This window comes from Rattus norvegicus, chromosome 1 (assembly GCF_036323735.1).
Source record: "Rattus norvegicus strain BN/NHsdMcwi chromosome 1, GRCr8, whole genome shotgun sequence".
Classification (NCBI taxonomy): Eukaryota; Metazoa; Chordata; class Mammalia; order Rodentia; family Muridae; genus Rattus; species Rattus norvegicus.
The window spans coordinates 97,030,259-97,051,450 of NC_086019.1; the positions used below are offsets into that span (position 1 = coordinate 97,030,259).

At 47.3% G+C, this 21,192-nt stretch overlaps 1 protein-coding gene across 3 annotated transcripts in view; it reads right to left on the reverse strand.

The window, feature by feature from the left end:
* The window catches only part of Wdr88 (WD repeat domain 88), a 40,388-nt gene that overhangs the window by 9,000 nt on the left and 10,196 nt on the right, over window positions 1–21,192 (reverse strand). For 2 of the 3 annotated variants that reach the window (XM_039100859.2, XM_006228899.4), the window contains exons 3-8: window positions 18,618–18,706; window positions 15,995–16,058; window positions 12,061–12,199; window positions 10,537–10,666; window positions 5,738–5,925; window positions 1,348–1,430 (exon numbers count right to left, since the gene is read on the reverse strand). In XM_039100859.2, coding sequence (XP_038956787.1) covers window positions 1,348–1,430; window positions 5,738–5,925; window positions 10,537–10,666; window positions 12,061–12,199; window positions 15,995–16,058; window positions 18,618–18,706 — 693 coding nt within the window. Of the gene's footprint in view, window positions 1–1,347; window positions 1,431–5,737; window positions 5,926–10,536; window positions 10,667–12,060; window positions 12,200–15,994; window positions 16,059–18,470; window positions 19,050–21,192 lie in introns of those variants that run through there. The other variant, XM_063280923.1, reaches the window with a different exon arrangement.

The window sequence follows — 21,192 nt, forward strand, 5'->3', positions numbered from 1 at the left end:
GGTCTTAGGTCTGCTTGCACCTACTGCTTGACAAAGTGCCTCTTAGAGGCTCTATCAGGGAGGGTCTTTGTGGGCTTCCACGGTAGCTGAAGTCAGTGAGGAACTGTAAAACCGGAGGAGACAGGCGCTGCTTATGGGTTAGGGCTCTGCCTAGGCATTTTTTTTTTTACCATTTCTGCCATTTACTTACCGAAAAAGGAGCAATTAAGCAGGGTAAGAAAAGGGGAGCAGGAGAGATTAGGTTGCAGCGTTTATCAAAAGGCTAGGGAGGTGACAGAGCAGGTAAAGCGCTCACCACCACAAGCCTGGAGACCTGAGTTCCATCCCTGGGACCCAGGTAAAAGTGGAAGGAGATAAGCCCACTCCTCAAAGATCTCCACACGTGCACTGTGCTGTGTTCAGCAGGGAAGAGACCAGAGCCATCTGACGGGATGGGGCAGAGGGGTGTGAAGGACAGTGGGGTTAGCAACCAGCGTGAAGCTGCTTATTTGCTATCATGAAAACTCCCTGGAAGAACTCAGCTTAGAAAGACTGGCCTTGGCCGTGTGGAGGGTAGGGGTGGGATGAACAAGTGCCACTCAAGAGGGCATAGATGACATAGGGTCCCTGAGGCTGAGAGTCACGGGTGTAGGCACTCAAAGTAAAAAGCACCGGAGAGACTGTACCAGGCATAAAGGGGTCCAGCCCTAAACTCTTGCCATGTTGGATAAGACCCTGACAACTTTAGAGAGCCTTGGGCGCGGGGCTCCTCTGTGGGTGGCAGAAGCCCCAAGGCTGGACAAGTCCTCGTGACGGCGTCAGACTCTGCTGGTTTTGGACTCCTCCCTAGTTCCGGGCTTTGCCGTTTCATCTGCCTAGCGTGCCTTTCCCCGAGGCCCTTGCTTGTCTACTGAGATCTCAAATCAAGTGCCTCCACTAGATGGCCCACTGCTCTCCCCCTGTGGGTCAGTCCCTAAGCCTCTCTGTCACACCCTTCTATCATCTTTCTCTCTCTGTCATCACTGCTGGTGGCTCATTTACTGATTAGATGTCTTTGTCCTTCCCTATGGAGGTAGTCAGTACCCTTCGAAGGTACCCTGTTCCATTGCCTTGGCCTCGGTCTCAGATGCCACGCCCCCAGGAGTGGCGGACCACACCTCAGTACTAGAGGTGCTGAAACTGAAAGACCACCAGTTTGAGGCTAACCTGGGCTACATAGTAACAGTTTGAGGCTAACCTGGGCTATATAGTAAGATCGTAACCTCCTTCCACCCCAATCCCCATGCACATGCATGCTCGCCTCCCCACGCCACACACGCACATGCACACCACACACAGAGATTTATCATGTTGTGCGGACACTTGTACCTTCAATGACAACTTCCGGTAGCCACCTCCTACATCCCAAATAGCCACGGTCTTGTCAAATCCACCAGAAATGAGAAAAGAGCCTGAAACACAAAGAGGGGGTGGTAATGGTGGCTGCTGAGCCCTTTTCCTCTGTCAAGTGCTCCCTCTCCTCTGTGGTAGGGCTGAAGGTGACATCTGTGAGGCACTGCTGGAGCTTATGCCAAAGGCACTGGGACACCTTCCTGGTGTGGCTCAATGAAGCCCTGTAACTTTAATTTTTTTTCCTCAATGTCTACTTTTAAATGATGGTTCTTAAATGCTTTAACCTCCCCTTTACTCCACCACACTACCAGAGGTAATGGAAAGGAAAGGGTGTGGTAGAAGTGGACCTGTTTAGAAACGGTTCTTTGGAGCAGCTCTCCTCTGTGTTGTCTGGAAATCAGCAGTTTAGCTCACAGATTACCAGCGGCAGCTCGATCCACTCACAAACACTTCGCAGCTAGGGCAGCGGTCTAGTTCGGTAGACTTGGGGTAGCAAACACGAGTCGCCACCAGTGGCACTACCTAATGGAGACAGCCTGGCCACAGCCTCGGCATGAATCAGCAGGAGCGACCAGGAGTTCTCCGCTGTGCCTCTGTCCGTGAAGCAACGATCAGAGAAGACACGAGACCCACAAGCGTTGCACAGCTGTCTCTATAAGGAAGCCTAGCTCAGCCCCCATCACTGTCCATCAAGTCCTTTTAGACTCTCTTCAAATGTCACTTGTCCTCCATGGGTCTCGCTCAACACGTTTTGCCTCAGCGTGTGCATCTGTCTCGGCTGACGTCACTCGGTCAATTGGACGCAGCAAGAAACTGCAGCACACCATCAGAAGTGTTTCGGTGCATTTCTTTCTGTGGAGTCCGGCAATGCAGCTCAACTACACAGTGTAAGGCGGACCAATACGTGTGTGTTGTTAGCCAAGAATCCTTTCATCACGTGTCCTTTCACATTCTTTCTCCTGTGTCTGCTTCAGCGAAACATTTCTTCACGAGTCTGCCTTAGCCTTTCACCTGTGTCCACCTCAGGAAAACACTCCTTCATGAGTTTGCCCCAGCGAAACACCATCTGACACAACTGACTTTCCAAAGGACCCTTATGTTTCCACTTTATAGCCCAGTCAGCCAGAACCCTTCCTTTGTTCCTCTGGGCAGTTATGTCCCATATAGCTGTGACGTCAACAGATCAGTCCTGCACGGCTCCTAGAAGCAGTGCAGGGTCAAATTCCTGCCAGTCTGTGCTCACATTAGACATGTGTTGAAGGATTATAATTCCAGTACTTAAGGGACTGAGGCAGTAGGGTCATAATACTGAGGCCAACCTGGGCTACAAAACAGACCTTATTTTGTTTTGTTAATTATTACTCTCTCTCTCTTTCTCTCTCTCTCTCTCTCTCTGTGTGTGTGTGTGTGTGTGTGTGTGTGTGTGTGTGTGTGTGTGTGTACACATCCATGCACATGGTGCCAAAGGACAATTTTTGAGAATCCATTCTCTCTTCCAGATTTGGCACTTTACTCACTGAGCCCTCTCAATTTAAAAACAACCCAAAACTTAAGGGAAAGCAAAACAACAACAACAACAAAAGCAAGTAAACAAACACAGAGGGACCTAGGGAGGTGGCTCCCTGTTTGGTTTGTTTTTTTGTTTTTGTTTTTGTTTTTGTTTTTCTTTTTTTTTTTTTTTTTGGAGCTGAGGACCAAACCCAGGGCCTTGCGCTTGCTAGGCAAGTGCTCTACCACTGAGCTAAATCCCCAACCCCATCCGTGTTTGAAACACTTACCACAGAAGCCTGAGGACTGGAGTTCAGATCCCCGGAAACCTACTCAAGTGCTGGGTGAGCAGGTTAGCCTACTTGAAATTCCAGCCCCTAAAGATGAAGACAGGAGATAGCCCCTAGAAGAAGCTGGCTAGTAAGACTAACCTGATCTGTGAGCTCTGGGTTTGACTGAGAGACCCTGTCTCAATAATTGAGACAAGAGAGTAGCGGAGGATGATTCCTGATATAACCCTAGGCATACACACGTGCATGCACCCACACATAAGCACACGCAAAATGGAATGATAACCACCACCAACCAAACAGACCAAGTCTTTAGTCAGGATACGTTCATCAATTAATCAGTCAATACACTATTTCTATGTAAAGGCATCCTATCTAACATGCACTGTTGAGTACCAGTGTGGAACCAGTAACACTGTATCTCAGGTCACAGCGGAGCTCATGTGTGAGGAGTGCTTTCTCCATGAAGCAGAGTGCAGTGTTCCTGCCCTTGGAGGCAATTTAACAGCACATCATCACTCCACTTGTTTAACAGTGTGTATATTTATTTTTGGCTCTTTAAAGATCTATTTCTTTTTATTTATACGAGTACACTGTCACTGTCTTCAGACACACCAGAAGAGGGCATCAGATCCCATTACAGATGGCTGTGAGCCACCATGTGGTTGCTGGGAATTGAACTCAGGACCTCTGGAAGAGCAGTTGGTGCTCTTAACCGCTGAGCCATCTCTCCGGCTCTTTGTTTAACAGTTTAAACAGAAAAAAAAAATATCAACAAAAGTGCATGAGTGTGGATCTGAAGAAGACGGTTCTCTGGTTAAGAATGCATACTGCTGGGGTTGGAGATTTAGCTCAGTGGTAGAGCACTTGCCTAGCAAGCGCAAGGCCCTGGGTTCAGTCCCCAGCTCTGAAAAAAAGAAAAAAAAAAAAAAAAGAATGCATACTGCTCTTGGAGAGGACCTGGGTGTGGACCTCAGCACCCGTGTCAGGCAGCTTGCAACTGCCTGTAACTCCAGCTCCAGAGGATCTGATACCTCTAGTCTCCATAGGCACTGCGTACATATGTGTATACACACACGCGCGTGCGCGTGCACGCGTGCGCGCGCACACACACACACACACACACATATGTGACACTAAGTATATTGTTTTGTTTTGTTTTGGAAGCAAGTCTCTCTGTTGGACCCCTCCTTTGCCAGGCTGGCCCCAAACTCACGAAAGATCCACTTGGCCCTCCCTCTGTATGTACCACCACACTCAGCTACACGTACAAAGCTGGAGCAACGCAAAGAAGATTGGCATGGCCCCTGCTAATAAACAAGCAAATATAAATGATAGAGCCTGCTTTCTGGAGCAGGAAGGGTGTTCAGAAATCCCTTAGCAGTTCTTAAGACAGGATACTGATCATGTGTGTAATGGCTGGGGAATCCCTGCGTCTCTCACACATATACAAGGCAAGCCCACTCTTCAGTAGAATGGTGTGTGTGTGTGTGTGTGTGTGTGTGTGTGTGTGTGTGTGTGTTAGTGCATGTGCATGCATATATTTGGCTCCTGAACAGGAATTCCCTCAAAAGGCCCTAGCCTGACGAAGGCTTCCTGCCATTGGTCTTCCCCTCCACTTCACTGGCACCCTAACTTCCCTCTGGTTTAAAGGGTACCAACTCCCACCTCCAACTCTGGAGGCAGAAAAGTCACCCAATCTTGGCCTATCATGGACTTTCATCCATGGCAATGTGACCAGCTCAGAGATGGGCATGTGTCCCAAGCTGAGCCAATGGGAGCTGTCCCTGGGAGTTGGTGCTGACATCATCCAGCAGAAATTCACTTATCCTTGAGGATTGCCAGTGGCCAGAACCAGACTGGCTTGGAAACACAGCAGGCCATCCTTGCCCCCCAGTGGGGAAAGTCACATGGAAGGGAAGCAGAAGCCTGTGGTTTTGCTAGAGAGGGAATGCCGGCTCAGGTGTGCAAGACCATGTTGGGAAGGGGAGATTAAAGCACTCATCGGGAGATTCAGTATTCAGGATTAAAGCTTTACAGAACTGCAGACATTGGAAAGCATTTCCTTTAGGGTAGTGGGTTCTTGTTATTTTCGTGCACCTGGTGGAGCTTTTTAAGATACAGAATCTTGCAGCGCCCTCCAAAGATTCAAATTCCGTTGGTCTTGTGCGAGACTAAGAAAACAGTACTTCAACAAGCAAATGGTTTAAAGACCACACTTTGAGAAATACCGTTTTAAGGCAACCTGAATAAATATTTTACACATACTCAAAAAACTTTTCAAACTTTTGGTTTAAGCCGCATCCAGCTGGGATTTCCTGCCACTGGAAAGCACATGTCCACTAATTCCCTGCTTGGCTTGGCGCACAAGGCGGTAGGCGGTGTGAGGAGATGGGAGGGAGCATCGTCCTTCCAGCTAGAATCGTGGAGAATCACCTCTCGTCCCCAGAAAAGTCCGCACAGATGCTGTCTTCCAGCATCTGTGTGGTAAATGATGGTGAATGGGGTTGAGATCCCAACACTCAGGAAGCAACACACAAAGGAGGGGGAGGGGAAGGGGGAGATCCTTGCATACACTTGTCACTCACTGTCTCTGGCAATGCAGCAGGAGCTCACACAGCCCTCGTGGCCCTTCATCAGAGTCACACAGGCTCCTTGGTTTCGAAACTCCCCCGTGTGGACATTCCAGATTTTTATGGTTCTGTCCCAGGAGCTGGTACACAAGAAGTGTCCACTAAAGGTGAAGCAGCAGTCTGAGATGGCGTTGGTATGTGCCCTGAAACAAAGGTGGGATGCACGCTAGCACGCCATTCTCGGGAGACCCCGGAACACCTCTGAAAGGTACCCTGGGGGTATGTCACCTCTCATGTGGGCGTGGCTATCATTCCTCTGATCACTTTCTACCAAGGTCCAGCTGGAGTTGACCAGACTGAGCCTCACCGTCTGGGGCCAGGCATGTTAATAAAGAAAAAGAGAAAAAAAGAAAGAAAAGAAAAGGGGTTGGGGATTTAGCTCAGAGGTAGAGCGCTTGCCTAGCAAGCGCAAGGCCCTGGGTTCGGTCCCCAGCTCCGAAAAAAAGAAAAGAAAAAAAAAGAAAGAAAGAAGAGAAAAGAAAGAAAGAAAAGAAAGGAAAAGAAAAGAAAAGAAAAGATTGAAAGGGGAAAAGGACCAAGATTTCTACACCCAGCCAGATATAGAACGGGGCACCATCAGATGGCAATCCTTTCTACACGATCTCACTGCATACCCCAGGCTGTCCCAGGGCTCACTGTGTACACCAGGCTGGGGCCTATGCCTCCCAGGTGCTGGATTACCAGTGTGTACCACGACGGACGCCTGGCCAGGTGACGTTTCTTCAGAGTTTCTTGCTCTCAGAGCCAGAGAGACAGCTCAGCAGTTAAGAGCAAGGACTGCTCTTCCAGAGGACCCAGGTTCACGTCCCAGCAACCACATGGTGGCTCACACCTGTCTGGAACTTCAGTTTTGGGGCTTTTGACACCTCACACAGGCATACATGCAAGCAAAGCACCAATGTACATAAAATAATGTGTGCGTGCGTGCGTGTGTGTGTGTGTGTGTGTGTGTGTGTGTGTGTGTGTTTGGTGGTAGCACACAACTGTCTGTAACTCCAGTTCCACAGGATATGATAACCTCTGTTGCCTCCACAGGCACTACACACATGGAGTGCACCAACATGCATGCAGGCCACACATCCACTCACATAAAATAATAACTAAATTTTTTTTTCGGAGCTGGGGATCGAACCCAGGGCCTTGCGCTTGCTAGGCAAGCGCTCTACCACTGAGCTAAATCCCCAACCCCATAAGTAAATTTTTAAGAAAAATTAAAATAAAAAAGCTAACCATAAGCATAGTACTGCCATCTGGCCCATCATTTCCACACTTGGCCATTTACCAGAAGTATTAAAAACAGGGAATCAGACAGATGCATAAAAATAAAGCAAGTGCCCTTCAACGGGCCAATAATTAGAGCATGGCATATATGTATATCAATATATGTATGTATGATGTATGTATGTATGTATCTACATGGATTTATATGTATCCATCTGTATCTATATGTAATGGAGTACTATGCAGTTATGAAAAGAAATGAAGTCCTGCTATGTGCTACAACAGGGATGATTCTTGAAAAATCACTTCAAGTGGAAAAAGCCAAGTCACTTGAGGACAAGTATGATTTCATTTATAGAAATATCTAAACTAGGCAAATTCATAGAGGCAGAAACTGGAATAAGGGCTCCCAGGGGCTTAGGGAGCGGGAAACCGTTGCTTAATGGATACGGTTTCCCTTTGGTGTGGTGAAACATTTTGGAAATAGATAGCGAAGGTTGCAAAATACCGTGGATGTAATTAATCCAGTGAACTGTGCACTGAAAAGTAATGGTCAAATTTTATGTTGCATGCATTTCATCATAAATAATGAAAATGTCATCTTGCCCAAACCACTTGATTCATTTTTACTTTTTATTGTTTTTTGCTGCATGTATTATTTATTTTGCGCGTGTGTTTCTGTGTGGGAGTGCGTGTGTGACACAGTGAATGTGGCAGACCAGAGTTCAACTTGGAGGAGTCAATCTTCTCCTCCTGTCATGTGTCCTGGGCATTGCCAGTCTTGGGCAGCAAAGCCCATGCAGCAGCTGACAGGAAGCTCAGGTTCTCCTAACGTGGGCTCCACGGGAATATTGGGTTAATTTCCTGATATATGACTGATTAGAAAAGCCTGAACAGGCTCAGACATTATGGCTTACCTTATTTCTTTTTTAAAATTTGTTTAATCTTTATAATGGGTGTGACTCTGAGTTTTATGGTTATATTATTCCTCTGGGGGAGAGTGCAAGATACAAGCTTTTCTGGTTACAGACCTCACAGTATTGGGAGAAAGGTTTTGTCTTTTCTTTTCTTTTTTTTTTTTTTTTTTTGTTCTTTTTTTCGGAGCTGGGGACCGAACCGAGGGCCTTGCGCTTCCTAGGCAAGTGCTCTACCGCTGAGCTAAATCCCCAACCCCTGTCTTTGTGTTTTTAAAAAGGGTGATTAGGCTCTGGACACCTTCCAGAGTCATATGGATCAGGTTTGATAGAGGGAGACGGCTTGAAGAACTAAATTCAAGAGAATCAAACAAAATGATGTCACAATTCTAAACTTCTGCCTTGAATTATATTATATTGATTTATATATTGAATGATATTTACATTATATTGAATTATATTTTGCAGAATGTACCTGCTTGGATTCCTGATCTCAAGGACTTTCAGCTGAGTCCAGTTAAGACAGACATCAGGCTACGACATTCATCCCATTTTCCCTACCCCTACCCCCCCAAAGGATATCTCAATGCCCAGATACAGCTTGAAGAAGTTATTGAAGAGTTGTTGCCCCAATTCCCTGGACTTTTGGGGGGGTTAAATTGGTTTTTCTAAAGTTGTTTTTATGAGGAATTTAGAAAAGATCATAATTTAACAGGGAGGGATTCGCTAAATGGGAGTCGTACAGCCATAATCTCATTTGGTAACTAAGTTAAAATCATATTTTCACTTTGGTATAGAACTTATTTGTTACAAAAAAAACAACTTAAAGTACAAAGTTTGGACCCAGTCCTTCTATTGATGCCATTACAAACCTCTGAGTTGATTAAACATAGGAATTAGGGGCCAAATAACAAATCCATGGCTCCTAGTTCACCATTAGGGTGTTTTTAAAATATTATCATCAGAAAATAGTTGAGAATAGTTAACAGACAACAGTCCAGATTACCTTATATATAGATAGACAGTTTTCAAAAACGTCAGAAATCCACAAAATATAACATTTAAAGTTATTAATCTTTTGTTGAGACATATCTTCTCCTAACAGTTCCTCTTTGGTGGATTTAAGGAAGAAATTGAACATCTCTACTCCAGATGAGACAACACTTTGTGGCTAGGCAGCCACTGGGCAGAAACTGCCTGTTTCATCTACAGACTGATACTGTCCAAAAAGAGACGCTTTATGCAGAATAGTTGACTTATAATCTTTGCTTAGCCAGAATTTTCAGCCCTTCAACGTTTCTGCCTTTCAAGAGTCTGTCCGTTGATTTGGGGCCAGAAGGCTGAAGACTTGCGCTCCCATGTTGCTAACTGTGCTAGTGGAGATTTGTCTCTACAACCTCTCAGTTCTGGAAGCCATATTAGGCTTCCTATGTTTATAGGTATTTGGTCATTCTCAGATTTTTGATGGGGTTGAAGACTGATTATATATAGTCTCATAGCCTACTCAGACTGTTTAACTTTGAAAATACATATTTAATTAGATAGTTATCAGATAGTATACAAGCTAGCCAGGATATAGTATAGATTTTAAGCCCTTTTAAAGCTGGAATGGATAACTAAATGTTCCGTTTAACTGATAAAATGTTAGACTTGGGTGTTAGGTATATTTTATGCTTTTAATTTACAAAATGATAATAGTTGTGCTCAGCTTATGAGAGAAAAGTTTTTTTAATTAGAACAGGTGAAATGTAGGACGATGTCATTATGCAGGTGAAGGCAGGTACAGGATAGAACGAGGCCTGTCATTGGACAAGAAGGAAGGATGGATGGGAGAAAAATTTTAGAGGAAGAGGAGACTGGAGCGAGGAGAGAGAGAGAGAGAGAGAGAGAGAGAGAGAGAGAGAGAGAGAGAGAGAGAGAGGCCAAAAGAGAACATGGCAGTGGACGTTAATAGTCCTCTCTGCACATTTACAGGTTGTTATGAATATTCTTAAGGGATGGATGTGTACAGGGCTTTGTATGTCTAGATAAGCAAATTATATCTTATCAATTGGATCAGAGGTTATTGTGTTGTGTTTTCTTTCATGTGGCAATGTAATTGAGTTCAAGAGTGTGTGTGTGTGGTGGCTGGACACGCTGGGCCGCCACAGAATTGGGATGTGTTTGTCTGACATGGTTGGCAACCTGCCTTGGGAACTAGATGGGTAGAGAGATTGTTGCTGGGCTCAGAGAGTAGCCATGGGCAGTGGGATATCGATGGAGCTTAGCGGGTGAGATAGTTTGTTGACTGAGGTGAAAATATTCCATAGATGCCATGAGGCCCCACAGTGCAGGGTGAAAGAAACCTCCATTTTAACTTTACCACAACAGGCTCTGGGTGTGTTTGCTGCTAAGAGTTCACATTGAAACGAACGCATTTGAGACCCTGCCTGGCCCAGCCTATAAGCTACACTGGTGGCTTCTCTCTGGCTTCCTGGGATGTTCTAGAGCACCTCCACTGGGACACTAGCTTCCATGTGGAATCTAGGAAGGAAGGAAGACACTTCTCCCATCTTCCGCTGTAGGATGCTGCTGTCCAAACCAAACCCCACTGGCCACCCTCCTCAGGACCCTTCTCACTCCTGTATGGTAAACAGCGTGGCTCGGGATGTGACGTCCCAGATCTTGATACTCTTGTCCATGGAGACAGAAGCCACCTTCTGGCTGTCGGGGTCAAAGCAGCATGAAGTGATGGACCTTTGGTGTTGAGCTACACACAAGCAAAGTGACAAATGACCTCAAGGAAAAGCCTCAGGGGACCCTACCAACCGGTGATGCAATGGGGACAATCCCAGTTTTCCCAGGGGACGGTCCACCCACACGTGCATTTCCTGCTTGTCGGAGGTGAGCCAGGCTCTCAGCCCAGCTGCCGGGCCACATGCAACCACATGGCTCACTGTGCCTAGGGAGGGGCTCTATCACTGATCGACCGCCAGGCAGGCTATGGCCTGCTTTGTGCCAAGAGCAACGAGAAGAGCGCACAGTAGTTCCTGTCTGGAAAGAAGCTCTAAGTCATCGAGGATGCATTCCTGGAGATGGTAGAGTGTGAAGGAAGAGGATACGTAGCTGGACTTGGGAATATGAAGGATAGACTAGGAAGAGATCCATTATAGGAAGGTACAAAATGCTGGGAAGTGATACACTAAATGCCAAAGAGATGGGCAACACACACACTACTAGTTCAGAAAGGTCATCTAGCAATGCACTATTAATAACACCTCTGGACCGAGGGTGTGGCTCAGTGGTAGAGCTCCTGCCTAGAATCCCCCAGTGAGGGGCTGGGGGCGTGGCTCAGTGGTAGAGCTCCTGCCTAGAATCCCCCAGTGAGGGGCTGGGGGCGTGGCTCAGTGGTAGAGCCCCTGCCTAGAATCCCCCAGTGAGGGGCTGAGGGCGTGGCTCAGTGGTAGAGCTCCTGCCTAGAATCCCCCAGTGAGGGGCTGAGGGCGTGGCTCAGTGGTAGAGCACCTGCCTAGGATCCCCCAGTGAGGGGCTGGGGGCGTGGCTCAGTGGTAGAGCCCCTGCCTAGAATCCCCCAGTGAGGGGTTGAGGGCGTGGCTCAGTGGTAGAGCTCCTGCCTAGAATCCCCCAGTGAGGGGCTGAGGGCGTGGCTCAGTGGTAGAGCACCTGCCTAGAATCCCCCAGTGAGGGGCTGGGGGCGTGGCTCAGTGGTAGAGCCCCTGCCTAGAATCCCCCAGTGAGAGGCTGGGGGCGTGGCTCAGTGGTAGAGTCCCTGCCTAGAATCCCCCAGTGAGGGGCTTTAAGGCGCTCCCTCTAATCCCTTCCAACAGACTGAGCCTAACTGTCCCTTATTAAATATGCCAGACCCAGAGCTCGCTTCGACAGCTAGAGTATGGCAGAAGGGACTGTGTGGCACCACATTAGGGTAGCAGTCGTTGAAACTGGAGAAAGAAAGAGATCATTTTCAACTCCTTATCTTCCTGCCTCCACTCTCCATGTGCTGCAATTCCTGGCATGCAGTTGCCCAGGTGGGGCTCATGATGTGGACCTGACCCTGACAAGTATCACCATACAAACCAATTGAAGGACCCTATCGATCAAGTGGTCAGGCGTTGCTACCGTGTATGGGGAGCCTGGCAACCTCACCTTTCATATGGATCACGGAGGTGATGTTTTCTGGATCCATTAGGTAGATCCCGCGATTCACATCCAAGGCTGACAGCACGTACTTCCCGTTGGGAGAGAATTTGCAGCACACTACGAAGGTGTCGTGCCTGACTTTCCACTGGAACAAGGCAGGGCCCAAAGAGGACAGTGTGCCTGCTCAGCAGATTCCAGCCTTAAGGAGTTTCCTCAGATCCCTTCCAACAGACTGAGCCTAGCCTAGCTGTCCCCTTATTAAATGTGGCCAGATCCAGGGCTCGCTTCTGACAGCTACAGTACGGCAGAAGGGATGGCCTGCCGCCACATTAGGAAAGCAGTCATTGAAGCTGGGTGTGCACAGCTTATTTATAATTCCACACATTTATAATTCCAGCACTTGGGAGGCTGAGGCAGGAGGGTGGCAAGTTCAAAGCCAATCTGGGTTACAAAGTGAGAGACCGGGAGGGAGGAAAATTAAGGGGGTGGGGAGGGAAAGAAAGGGAGGGAGGGAGAGAGGAGAGAGAGGGAGGAAGAAAGAGAGAGAGGGAGGGAAGGAGAGAGAGAGAGAGAGAGAGAGAGAGAGAGAGAGAGAGAGAGAGAACAGAACACTGTAGAGCTATGATATGAAGTAGTTCAGTGATATAGTATATGTTTAGTTTAGCATCTTGGGGCCCTGGGTTAAATACCTAGAATCCAAAAAGAGAAAAGAAAAGAAGAGAAAAGGAAAGAAAAGAAAAGAAAGGAAAAGAAAAGAAAAGAAGTTAGACATGGTGTTGTATGCCTGTTATCCCAGCACATGGCAGCTTGAGACAGGAGGATTCTGAGTTCGAGGCCAACCTGAATCTCAGAGATCCTGAATCTCAAGGAGAAGGAGGGAGAGAGGGAGACAAAGGAGGAGGAGGTAAGAGGGAGGTAAGGAGGGAGAGGGTAAGTATAGCTTGTTCTTTGTCCTTTCTTGGAACACATGCTCCATGAGGGTTAACTGTCAAGTTCTAAAGACACACACTCAGCTCTGTGTGACCCTGGGGACCCACAAGGATATGAACAGAGGCCTCCTGCCAACAACTAGGGGAGTGAACCATCTTGGAAGGAGATCCTTCCGGCCCAGTGGGGGGCCCTAGCACAACTGTAGCTCCAGATGACATTGTCACCATGACTTAAGGAAGAAACTGGAGCCAGAACCACCCGAAAAAATTGCTGGCTGTTTAAGGCAACCGAAGTTTGGAGCCATTTGTCAAGCAGCCCTTAGTCACTAAGCCATCCCTAACGCTGGCCACAGTCACTAGTGACTTGTGCAACAGAAATAAATAAAAGGACTTTAAAAAAAAAAGAAAGAAAGAAAGAAAGAAAGAAAGAAAGAAAGAAAGAAAGGGACTTGAAATAGAAATGCTAGCCAGAGACTACAGCAGGCAAATTACAACAGGGGAAAAAAAACATTTGGAAAAAGATGTTTAAAGTCAGAAATAGTCCATGTAAGTCTCATCTGTTCCCTACCACACTGGCTAAGTCTTTTGAGTTTATGATACCTGGCATTTGAGGACGGAAGACATTGCCTCCTGCTTGAATGCCAGGGCTGGGAGTTGGCACAGCTTTCTGAAAAGATTTAAGCTTTGTATTCCTACAATGAAATCTGGCTATATACCCTGAAGAGATATCAAAACCCAGGCATGTGTGTGTGTGTGTGTGTGTGTGCAGTGTGTATGTGTATGTAGTGTGTATGTGTATGTGAGTGTGAGTGTGTGTAGAGTGTATGTGTGTGTAGTGTTATGTGTGTGTGAGTGTGTGTGTGTGTGTGTGTGTGTGTGTGAAGCTACTCTTCTGCAGTCAGAGGAAAACCTTGAATGTCTGTCCTTACAATCCATCATTTTTGACACAGGGTTGGTTGATATCTCTCTCTCTCTCTCTCTCTCTCTCTCTCTCTCTCTCTCTCTCTCTCTCCATATTCCAGGCTAGCTGCTCTTAGGCTTCTGGGGGATGCCCTGTCCCTGCCTCCCATCTCTCTACAGGAGTGCTGGGAGTGCAGACAGATGCTTCCCCTTTCTGACTTTTTTTTTTCTTTTTTCCCCCCGGAGCTGGGGACCGAATCCAGGGCCTTGCGGTTGCTAGGCAAGCGCTCTACCACTGAGCTAAATCCCCAACCCCCCTTTCTGACTTTTACATGGATTCTAGGCCTCACATGCCTCTACACACACACACACACACACACACACACACACACACACACACACAGAGAGAGAGAGAGAGACAGAGAGACAGAGAGACAGAGAGACAGAGAGACAGAGACAGAAGTTTAAAACAACAACATCAGTAGCAAATACGTGCAAACCTCCCTTACCATCAGCTCTATGGGCCGGGCAGGTGGGAAGGCTCAGTGGGTAGAGCTTTTACAAGCTGGAAAAACCTGAACTGGATTCTCAAAACCTACATGGTGGAAGGACAGAACTGACAAGCTCTCCTCTGGTTTCCATATCCATGCCATGGCATGTCCACAGATGTACACACACAAACAACAGATACAGTAGCCCTCACTGTGGGGCCAGTGAGGCAGGGCCTCGCCTGTCAGTGCTGTGAAGTCCAGCAACACTGATTAGCAAGGACGGCAAAAGTCAGCCGTGGTTGTGCGTGCTGTAATCTCAGACCCTGGAAGGATGAGGCAGAAAGACCAAGGGTTCCAGGCTAGCCTGGGCTTCAGAGAAAGACAAAACAAAGCAGAGAAAACAAAACAAAACAAAACACACCTGTACTCAGAAGCAAACTACACAGGACAGACAAGTCGACGTATAGATCTATGAATTATCCTTAAAATGCTTACGATGAGGGTGTTGACTTTTGCGCTAAGAAGAAAAGTTGGATATTTGAGTGTTTTGTTCTCCTCTTCCTTCTTAGGATTTATTTTTGTTATGTGCATTTTGCCCACTTGCGTGTATATGTACCCTATGCATGCAGTACCTGTGCACGCCAGAAGAGGGAGTCCAATCTCCTGGAAGTGGAGCCACAGGAGCTTGTGAGGCACTATGTGGGTTCTGGGAACCAAATCTTGATCCTGTGCAAAAGCAACGAGTGAGCTAAATTGCTGAGCCATCGCTCCAGAGGGTCTCGCCGTGTAGCCCAGGTTAGGCTTGAAAATGGCTTCCTCCTGTTTTAGCCTTCCCAGTACCGAAATTATAGGTGTGTACAACCGCTGCACCAATTTAGAAAGGTGTGTGTGTGTGTGTGTGTGTGTGTGTGTGTGTATTGTGTTGTGTTGTGTTCATTTTTGTTATTTTTGTTTTATTTTAGGAGATAGGGTCTCACTGTGTAGACCAGGCTGTCTTCCAACTCACAGAGATCCACCTGCCTCTGCCTTCTGAGTGCTGGGATTAAATGTATTCACTACCACCACCCTGCTAGAAAAGTTGTTTTTAAGGAAAGAAGAGAAGAGGGAGGTGATAAAGATTGGCCAAGAGAAAGTAGCAAAGACATTAGGTGGGAGTAGCAAGGGTTGGGACAGGAGGTGCCAGAGGACCCCTGAGCAGTGCTAACACTGCCCAGGCTTGGGAAGTGCAGAAGGAAGGAGTCGCAGGACTGTTGGAACACAGAGACAAGAGACGGGGAAAGACCTATAGCTTTGCTCTTTGGCTTCATAATCTTTGTTCTATGGCCTCAGCCCACTTCCTGCCTCATCAAGTCTCAAGTCCAAGTGGCTCCCTGGGGAATCTGGGCTCTCAGCCTCTCCCTGTGGTTCTGAGAGCAGCCCCTGGAGTGCTGCCTGGAGTGGAAGCCTCTCCTGCCCAATGCCTACCTTCCATCAGTGCAGTCTCCCTGCGGGTGAGAATATGCTCTTCCTGGAAGACCTGGGGCTTCTGTCAATGTCCCAATCCCAGGTCCATCTCAATGCCACCAAAACCCAGTCATGGTCTTGTACTCTAACACCCTCACAGGGGCAGGGCATACGTACCAGAAGCTGACCTGTCTCAACGTCCCAAGCCCTCACCGTTTTATCATAAGATGATGCCACGATCCTGGGAAAAAAACAAACAAACAAACACACACACATTGCATCTTAACAATAGTCGCTAGAACCTGTGGTTCCTGTGACGAGTCTTTCTCCCTTTGATAACTTAGGACCAAAACTGATCTTTCCAAAGATTCTGGGGACTTGTGTATCCCCTCTGAAAACGGTGCGCAGACTCTCCAGCACCATTATCCTTCTTACCCTTAGACACTCCAAGATAGTCTTCTATATTTAAGGTTATAAAAAATATAATTTCAGGGACTAAAGAGATGGCTCCGTGGTTAAGAGCACTTGCTACTCTTCCTGAGGACGGTGGTTCAGTTCCCAGCACCCACATGGAGATCACAAAATCTATAACTCCAATGTCAGGAGATCCAACACCCCCTTCTGGCCTCATAGGCAATGCACACATGTAGTTCCCTTACACACATGCAGGCAAAACACTGATACACATAAATGTAAACGAGCAAAATAAAAACTCTCTATATACATATATATGTTGTGTTTGTTTTTGTTTTCTGAGACAGAGTTTCTCTGTGTAGCCCTGCCTGTCCTGGACTTGCTTTGTAGACCAGGCTGGCCTCACACTCACAGAGATCCACCTGCCTCTGCCTCCCAAGTGCTGGGATTAAAGGCATGCACCACCATCCTCAGCTAACAAGTAAAATATTTAAAAGAAAATACAAATATATGGACATACATAGATGGATGGATAGATAGATAGATAGATAGATAGATAGATAGATAGATAGATAGATAATGTTCTCTTTCCAGATCGACTTTGCAACTCATTAGGAGCACCCTGTTCCCCACTCTGCTTGTGTATTTTCAGTCTTTGTGCAGGAAAATTATTTCCTGGGCAGCTTGCTGTGTTCTGAAATGCTCTCGTACATGTAGGTGTATGTGTGAATGTCCCGCTGTGTTTTGGGTTCAAGGTATCACCTTCCAGGAGCTGAAGACCTAGTCTTCAGGCTGAGGGGGCTGAGGGGCTGAGGGGCTGAGGGGGCTGAGGGGCTGAGGGGGCTGAGGGGCTGAGGGGCTGAGGGGGCTGAGGGGGCTGAGGGGGCTGAGGGGCTGAGGGGGCTGAGGGGCTGAGGGGGCTGAGGGGGCTGAGGGGGCTGAGGGGGCTGAGGGGGCTGAGGGGCTGAGGGGGCTGAGGGGGCTGAGGGGGCTGAGGGTCTGCCTTTATTCATGCTTAATCCACTGATGGACTCACACTTCGATGGCATTGTTGATTGGTGGTAGAAACTGTGACGTGGGATGGCTTACACACAGGGAGTCATCCCTGGGGTGGTGTCTTTGAAGGGCAGATCTTGTCCCTAGAGTATTCCTGCGTGTCTGCATCCAGGCTGCCATGGATCGAGTGCCTTTCCCACCCTGCGTCCTCCTGCTGTGACAACATCCTCTGCCACAGCTCAGAAACAGTTACATGGCTTCTAGAATCGTAAGCCAGAGCAGGTCTTTCTTCCCTGAAGTTGTTCGTCTCAGGATTTGTCCCAGTGACAAAAATTCAAACCAATGTATATATTTTTGCCTTCTCATGTAGCATGTGACAAAGATTTTCCATATATGTATGTATGTATAATACATATGCACATGCATATACATCATATACACGTACACACACACTCACACACACACAGACACACACACACAGACACACACACACACACACACACAGACACACACACACACACACACACACACACACACGTAAGCAGCATGCCTCCATGGCCTCTGCATCAGCTCCTGCCTCCGGGATCCTGCCCTGACAGAGTTCCTGCTTTAGTGATGAGCAGTGGGGTGTAAGTCAAATAAACCCTTTCCTCCCCATCTTGCTTTTTGGTCATGGCTGTTTCTTCACGGCAACGGTGAGCTGAGATCACACGAGTTCTGTGTGACCATAGAAAAGACACTTTATGAGGAAAATTCAAGCAAAGTTTCATGGCACGTCATCTCAGCCCCTGGAGGAGCTGAGGCAGGAGAATGACTGTGAGGCAGGCTGGGCTGCATAATGAGTTGCTGGCCTGGCTTCTCTACAGAGTGAGTCTCAGTCTCAAACAAGAATCAGGGCGGTGGGGGGCGGGGCAGATAAAAGAAAATTCAGATTAGGTTCTTAACTACAGTAAGCATTCTATTTTTTTTAAGATCTATTTATTTATTATTTATATGAATACACTGTAACTGTCTGCAGACACACCAGAAGAGGGCATCAGATCTCATTACAGATGGTTGTGAGCCATCATGTGGTTGCTGGGAATTGAACTGGTGACCTCTGGAAGGGCAGTCAGTGCTCTTATCCGCTGAGCCATCTCTCCAGCCCCCAAGCATTCTATTTTAAGCAATTTAAATGTTCAGAATGTTGTTACATTGTTAGACTCCTTGATTCTCAGAGCACATGGAAACACTGAGGCTCATACAGGGGGGGATGTGATTGTATATTTTCTTAAAGAAAGAAAGGAAGAAAAAAGAAAGGAACAAACAAACAAAAGCCTGTATACAGGTCTGGAGGCCTGCCTGCTGACTCTGACTTTCCCCAACCAGTATATAACAGAGCAGACGTCACCTTCTGTTGTCAGCTGTGATACTGCATTCTAAAACAGGAGCTTTGGGTCGTGGTTCAAAGTCACAAATCACAGTTCCGTCTTCAGCGTCCTCAAATCGATGGGAGAGAGGAGAGACAGTGGTCAAGGTTTATGTATGGAAGTCATGAGTTCTGGTCAGCAGAAGTTCCTAGCTTGCCTGTGGCAACGTTCCGGGGCTTTCCAACACCCCAAGCAGGAGGGACACTCCATCATCCACAGCATCCTCAGGAAATCCCCCTCACAGTGCCACAGGCACGGATGGGCCCTAGGCACACTGGGAGTGGACTCGAGATTGTTTTCTCATTTTGTACCGGCCAAAGAGGTTTCGCAGAATCTATCAATATCCCTCAAGAACTTCTTTTAAATATAATTCCATGCCCTTTGGCCCTCTGACTATACTCCGAGCGGTGCCTCTGAAGGAAATAAACAGATTTGAGGTTAAAGCCTTATATATGGGCCAGTGAGATAGCTCGGTGGGTAAAGGCACTTGCCTCCAAGTGATGACCTGAGTTCATTCCCCAGGACCTACATGGTGGGAAGGCGAGAACCTACTCCACAAAGTTGTCCTCTGACTTCCACATACACAATGTGCAGTTTTGTTTTTTCCATAACTAAAGATTTATGTAAAGCAGGGGAGATGGCTGAGTGGTTAAGGGCCCTGCCTTCTCAGGGGACCCAGGTCAGTTTCCGGCACCAGCATGGCGGATAACAACCATCTCTAACTCCAATTCCATGGGGATCTGACCTCCTCTTCTGGCCTCTACAGCCACCAGACATGCACACGGTGCACACATGAACATGTAAGCAGAACACTCATGTACTCAAGTTCCCTACAGTGACAGGGACAGTTAAGAGCATCAGATAATAAAGTGCTGGGGGCAAAGTCCAAAGGAAGCTAGGTGTTTGCCAATCTTCTCTTGAAGAGCTTGGGGCTCACCATTTACGGCAATAGCCTTCAGCAAGCCACGTAAAGTGTTGTCTACCTGAAGGGCGTACCAGAGCGCAGCTTGAAGGGAAACCAGTCCCATGGACCCTGACTGCCTAGCCTGCGCCTGAACTCCAGGAAGGCAGTTTGCACGGGCTGTAAAGGTGTGATTCGCTGCCTTTATTACACAGGGCGGGTTGGAGGATGGGGGTTGGTGGTGGTGGGGTGGTGACTGGGGAATCTCTTAAGATGGTAAAGGACTATTCACCAGACTGGTTCCCAGACTAAAGCTAGTGGCCTTTATGGTAGCCCCAGGCCTGTCGTGGATGTTATACTGCACACACCCAGCTCTCTACGCCTGTCCCCTGAAGCACATGATCACATTCAGGAAATCCCGAAAGGCCCTTTTCCAAACTCGGTGGGAGATAAGGACGGCTAGGAGTTCCCCAGATGGAATTTGGTGGCCACCCTCAGGCTAGTGTCCCGGGCTCAGGAAGAAGGATTGATGCTGACCACTGGGATCCAGTCTCTCTGGGTTGGCAGGGTGCCTCTAGAGCAGAGTTTCTCAACCTGGGAGTTGAGACCCCTGAGAGGGGGTCCTAACAACCCTTTCACAGGGGCCACACAGATAAGTACATTACAACTCCTAACGGTAGCAAAATTAGTTATGAAGTAGCGATGAAATAATTTTATGGCTGGGAGGTCACCACAACATGAGAAACTGTGTTAAAGGGTCGCAGCCTTAGGGAGGTTAAGAAACACTGCTCTAGCGGAAAACACTTCCTGCCCCCCTCAACCCTAACCCACCCCAACCCCCTCTGTGAGACTGTAAGCTACACTGGCCTTGAAGGCTGGGCAGAGAACGAAGCGATTGCAAATTCAATAGTGTCCCCCTGTGGCCAAAAGAGGAACAGCAGTCAAGAACGAAGACTCAGAGCAGGTTTTTGAGCTTGAGCTTGGTCTTGGGAAAAACTAGCACCTGTGAAGTGAGAGTTTGAAGGGTTAAATACTGTTCGGGTTTTGATTAGTTTTGTAGGAAGTTTTAAGTTTTGTTTTCTTTTCGTGTTGATTATGGAGCCTAGTAGGGTCTTCTGCCCTGAGCTAGCCCCATGGAGTACTAGCCAGACTTTTTTTTTTTTTTTAAAGATTTGTTTGTTGGTTTGTTTATTGTAAGTACACTGTAGTTGTCTTCGGACACACAAGAAGAGGGCATCAGATCTCATTACAGATGGCTGTGAGCCACCATGTGGATGCTGGGATTTGAACTCAGGACCTCAGGAAGAGCAGGCAGTGCTCTTAACCACTTAGCCATCTCTCCAGTCTTAGCCAGACATTGAAGGAGGCAGAGGGAAGCACTGATTGACTCTCAGAAAAATCAGGGGAATGTGACAATGGGAGACTAAATTTATGATGATTATATCTTCTGTATTTCTGTGTGGTCCCAATTCTTTAGGTATATATATATATATATATATATATATATATATATATATATATATATATATATATATATATATATATAGTGTGTGTGTGTAACAGAAAAACAAAACAAACAAAAAACCAAGCAGACACAGCCTTTCAGCCCAGACATGTACAAGTCCCATGAATCCTTCAGACGAACAGCACACCAT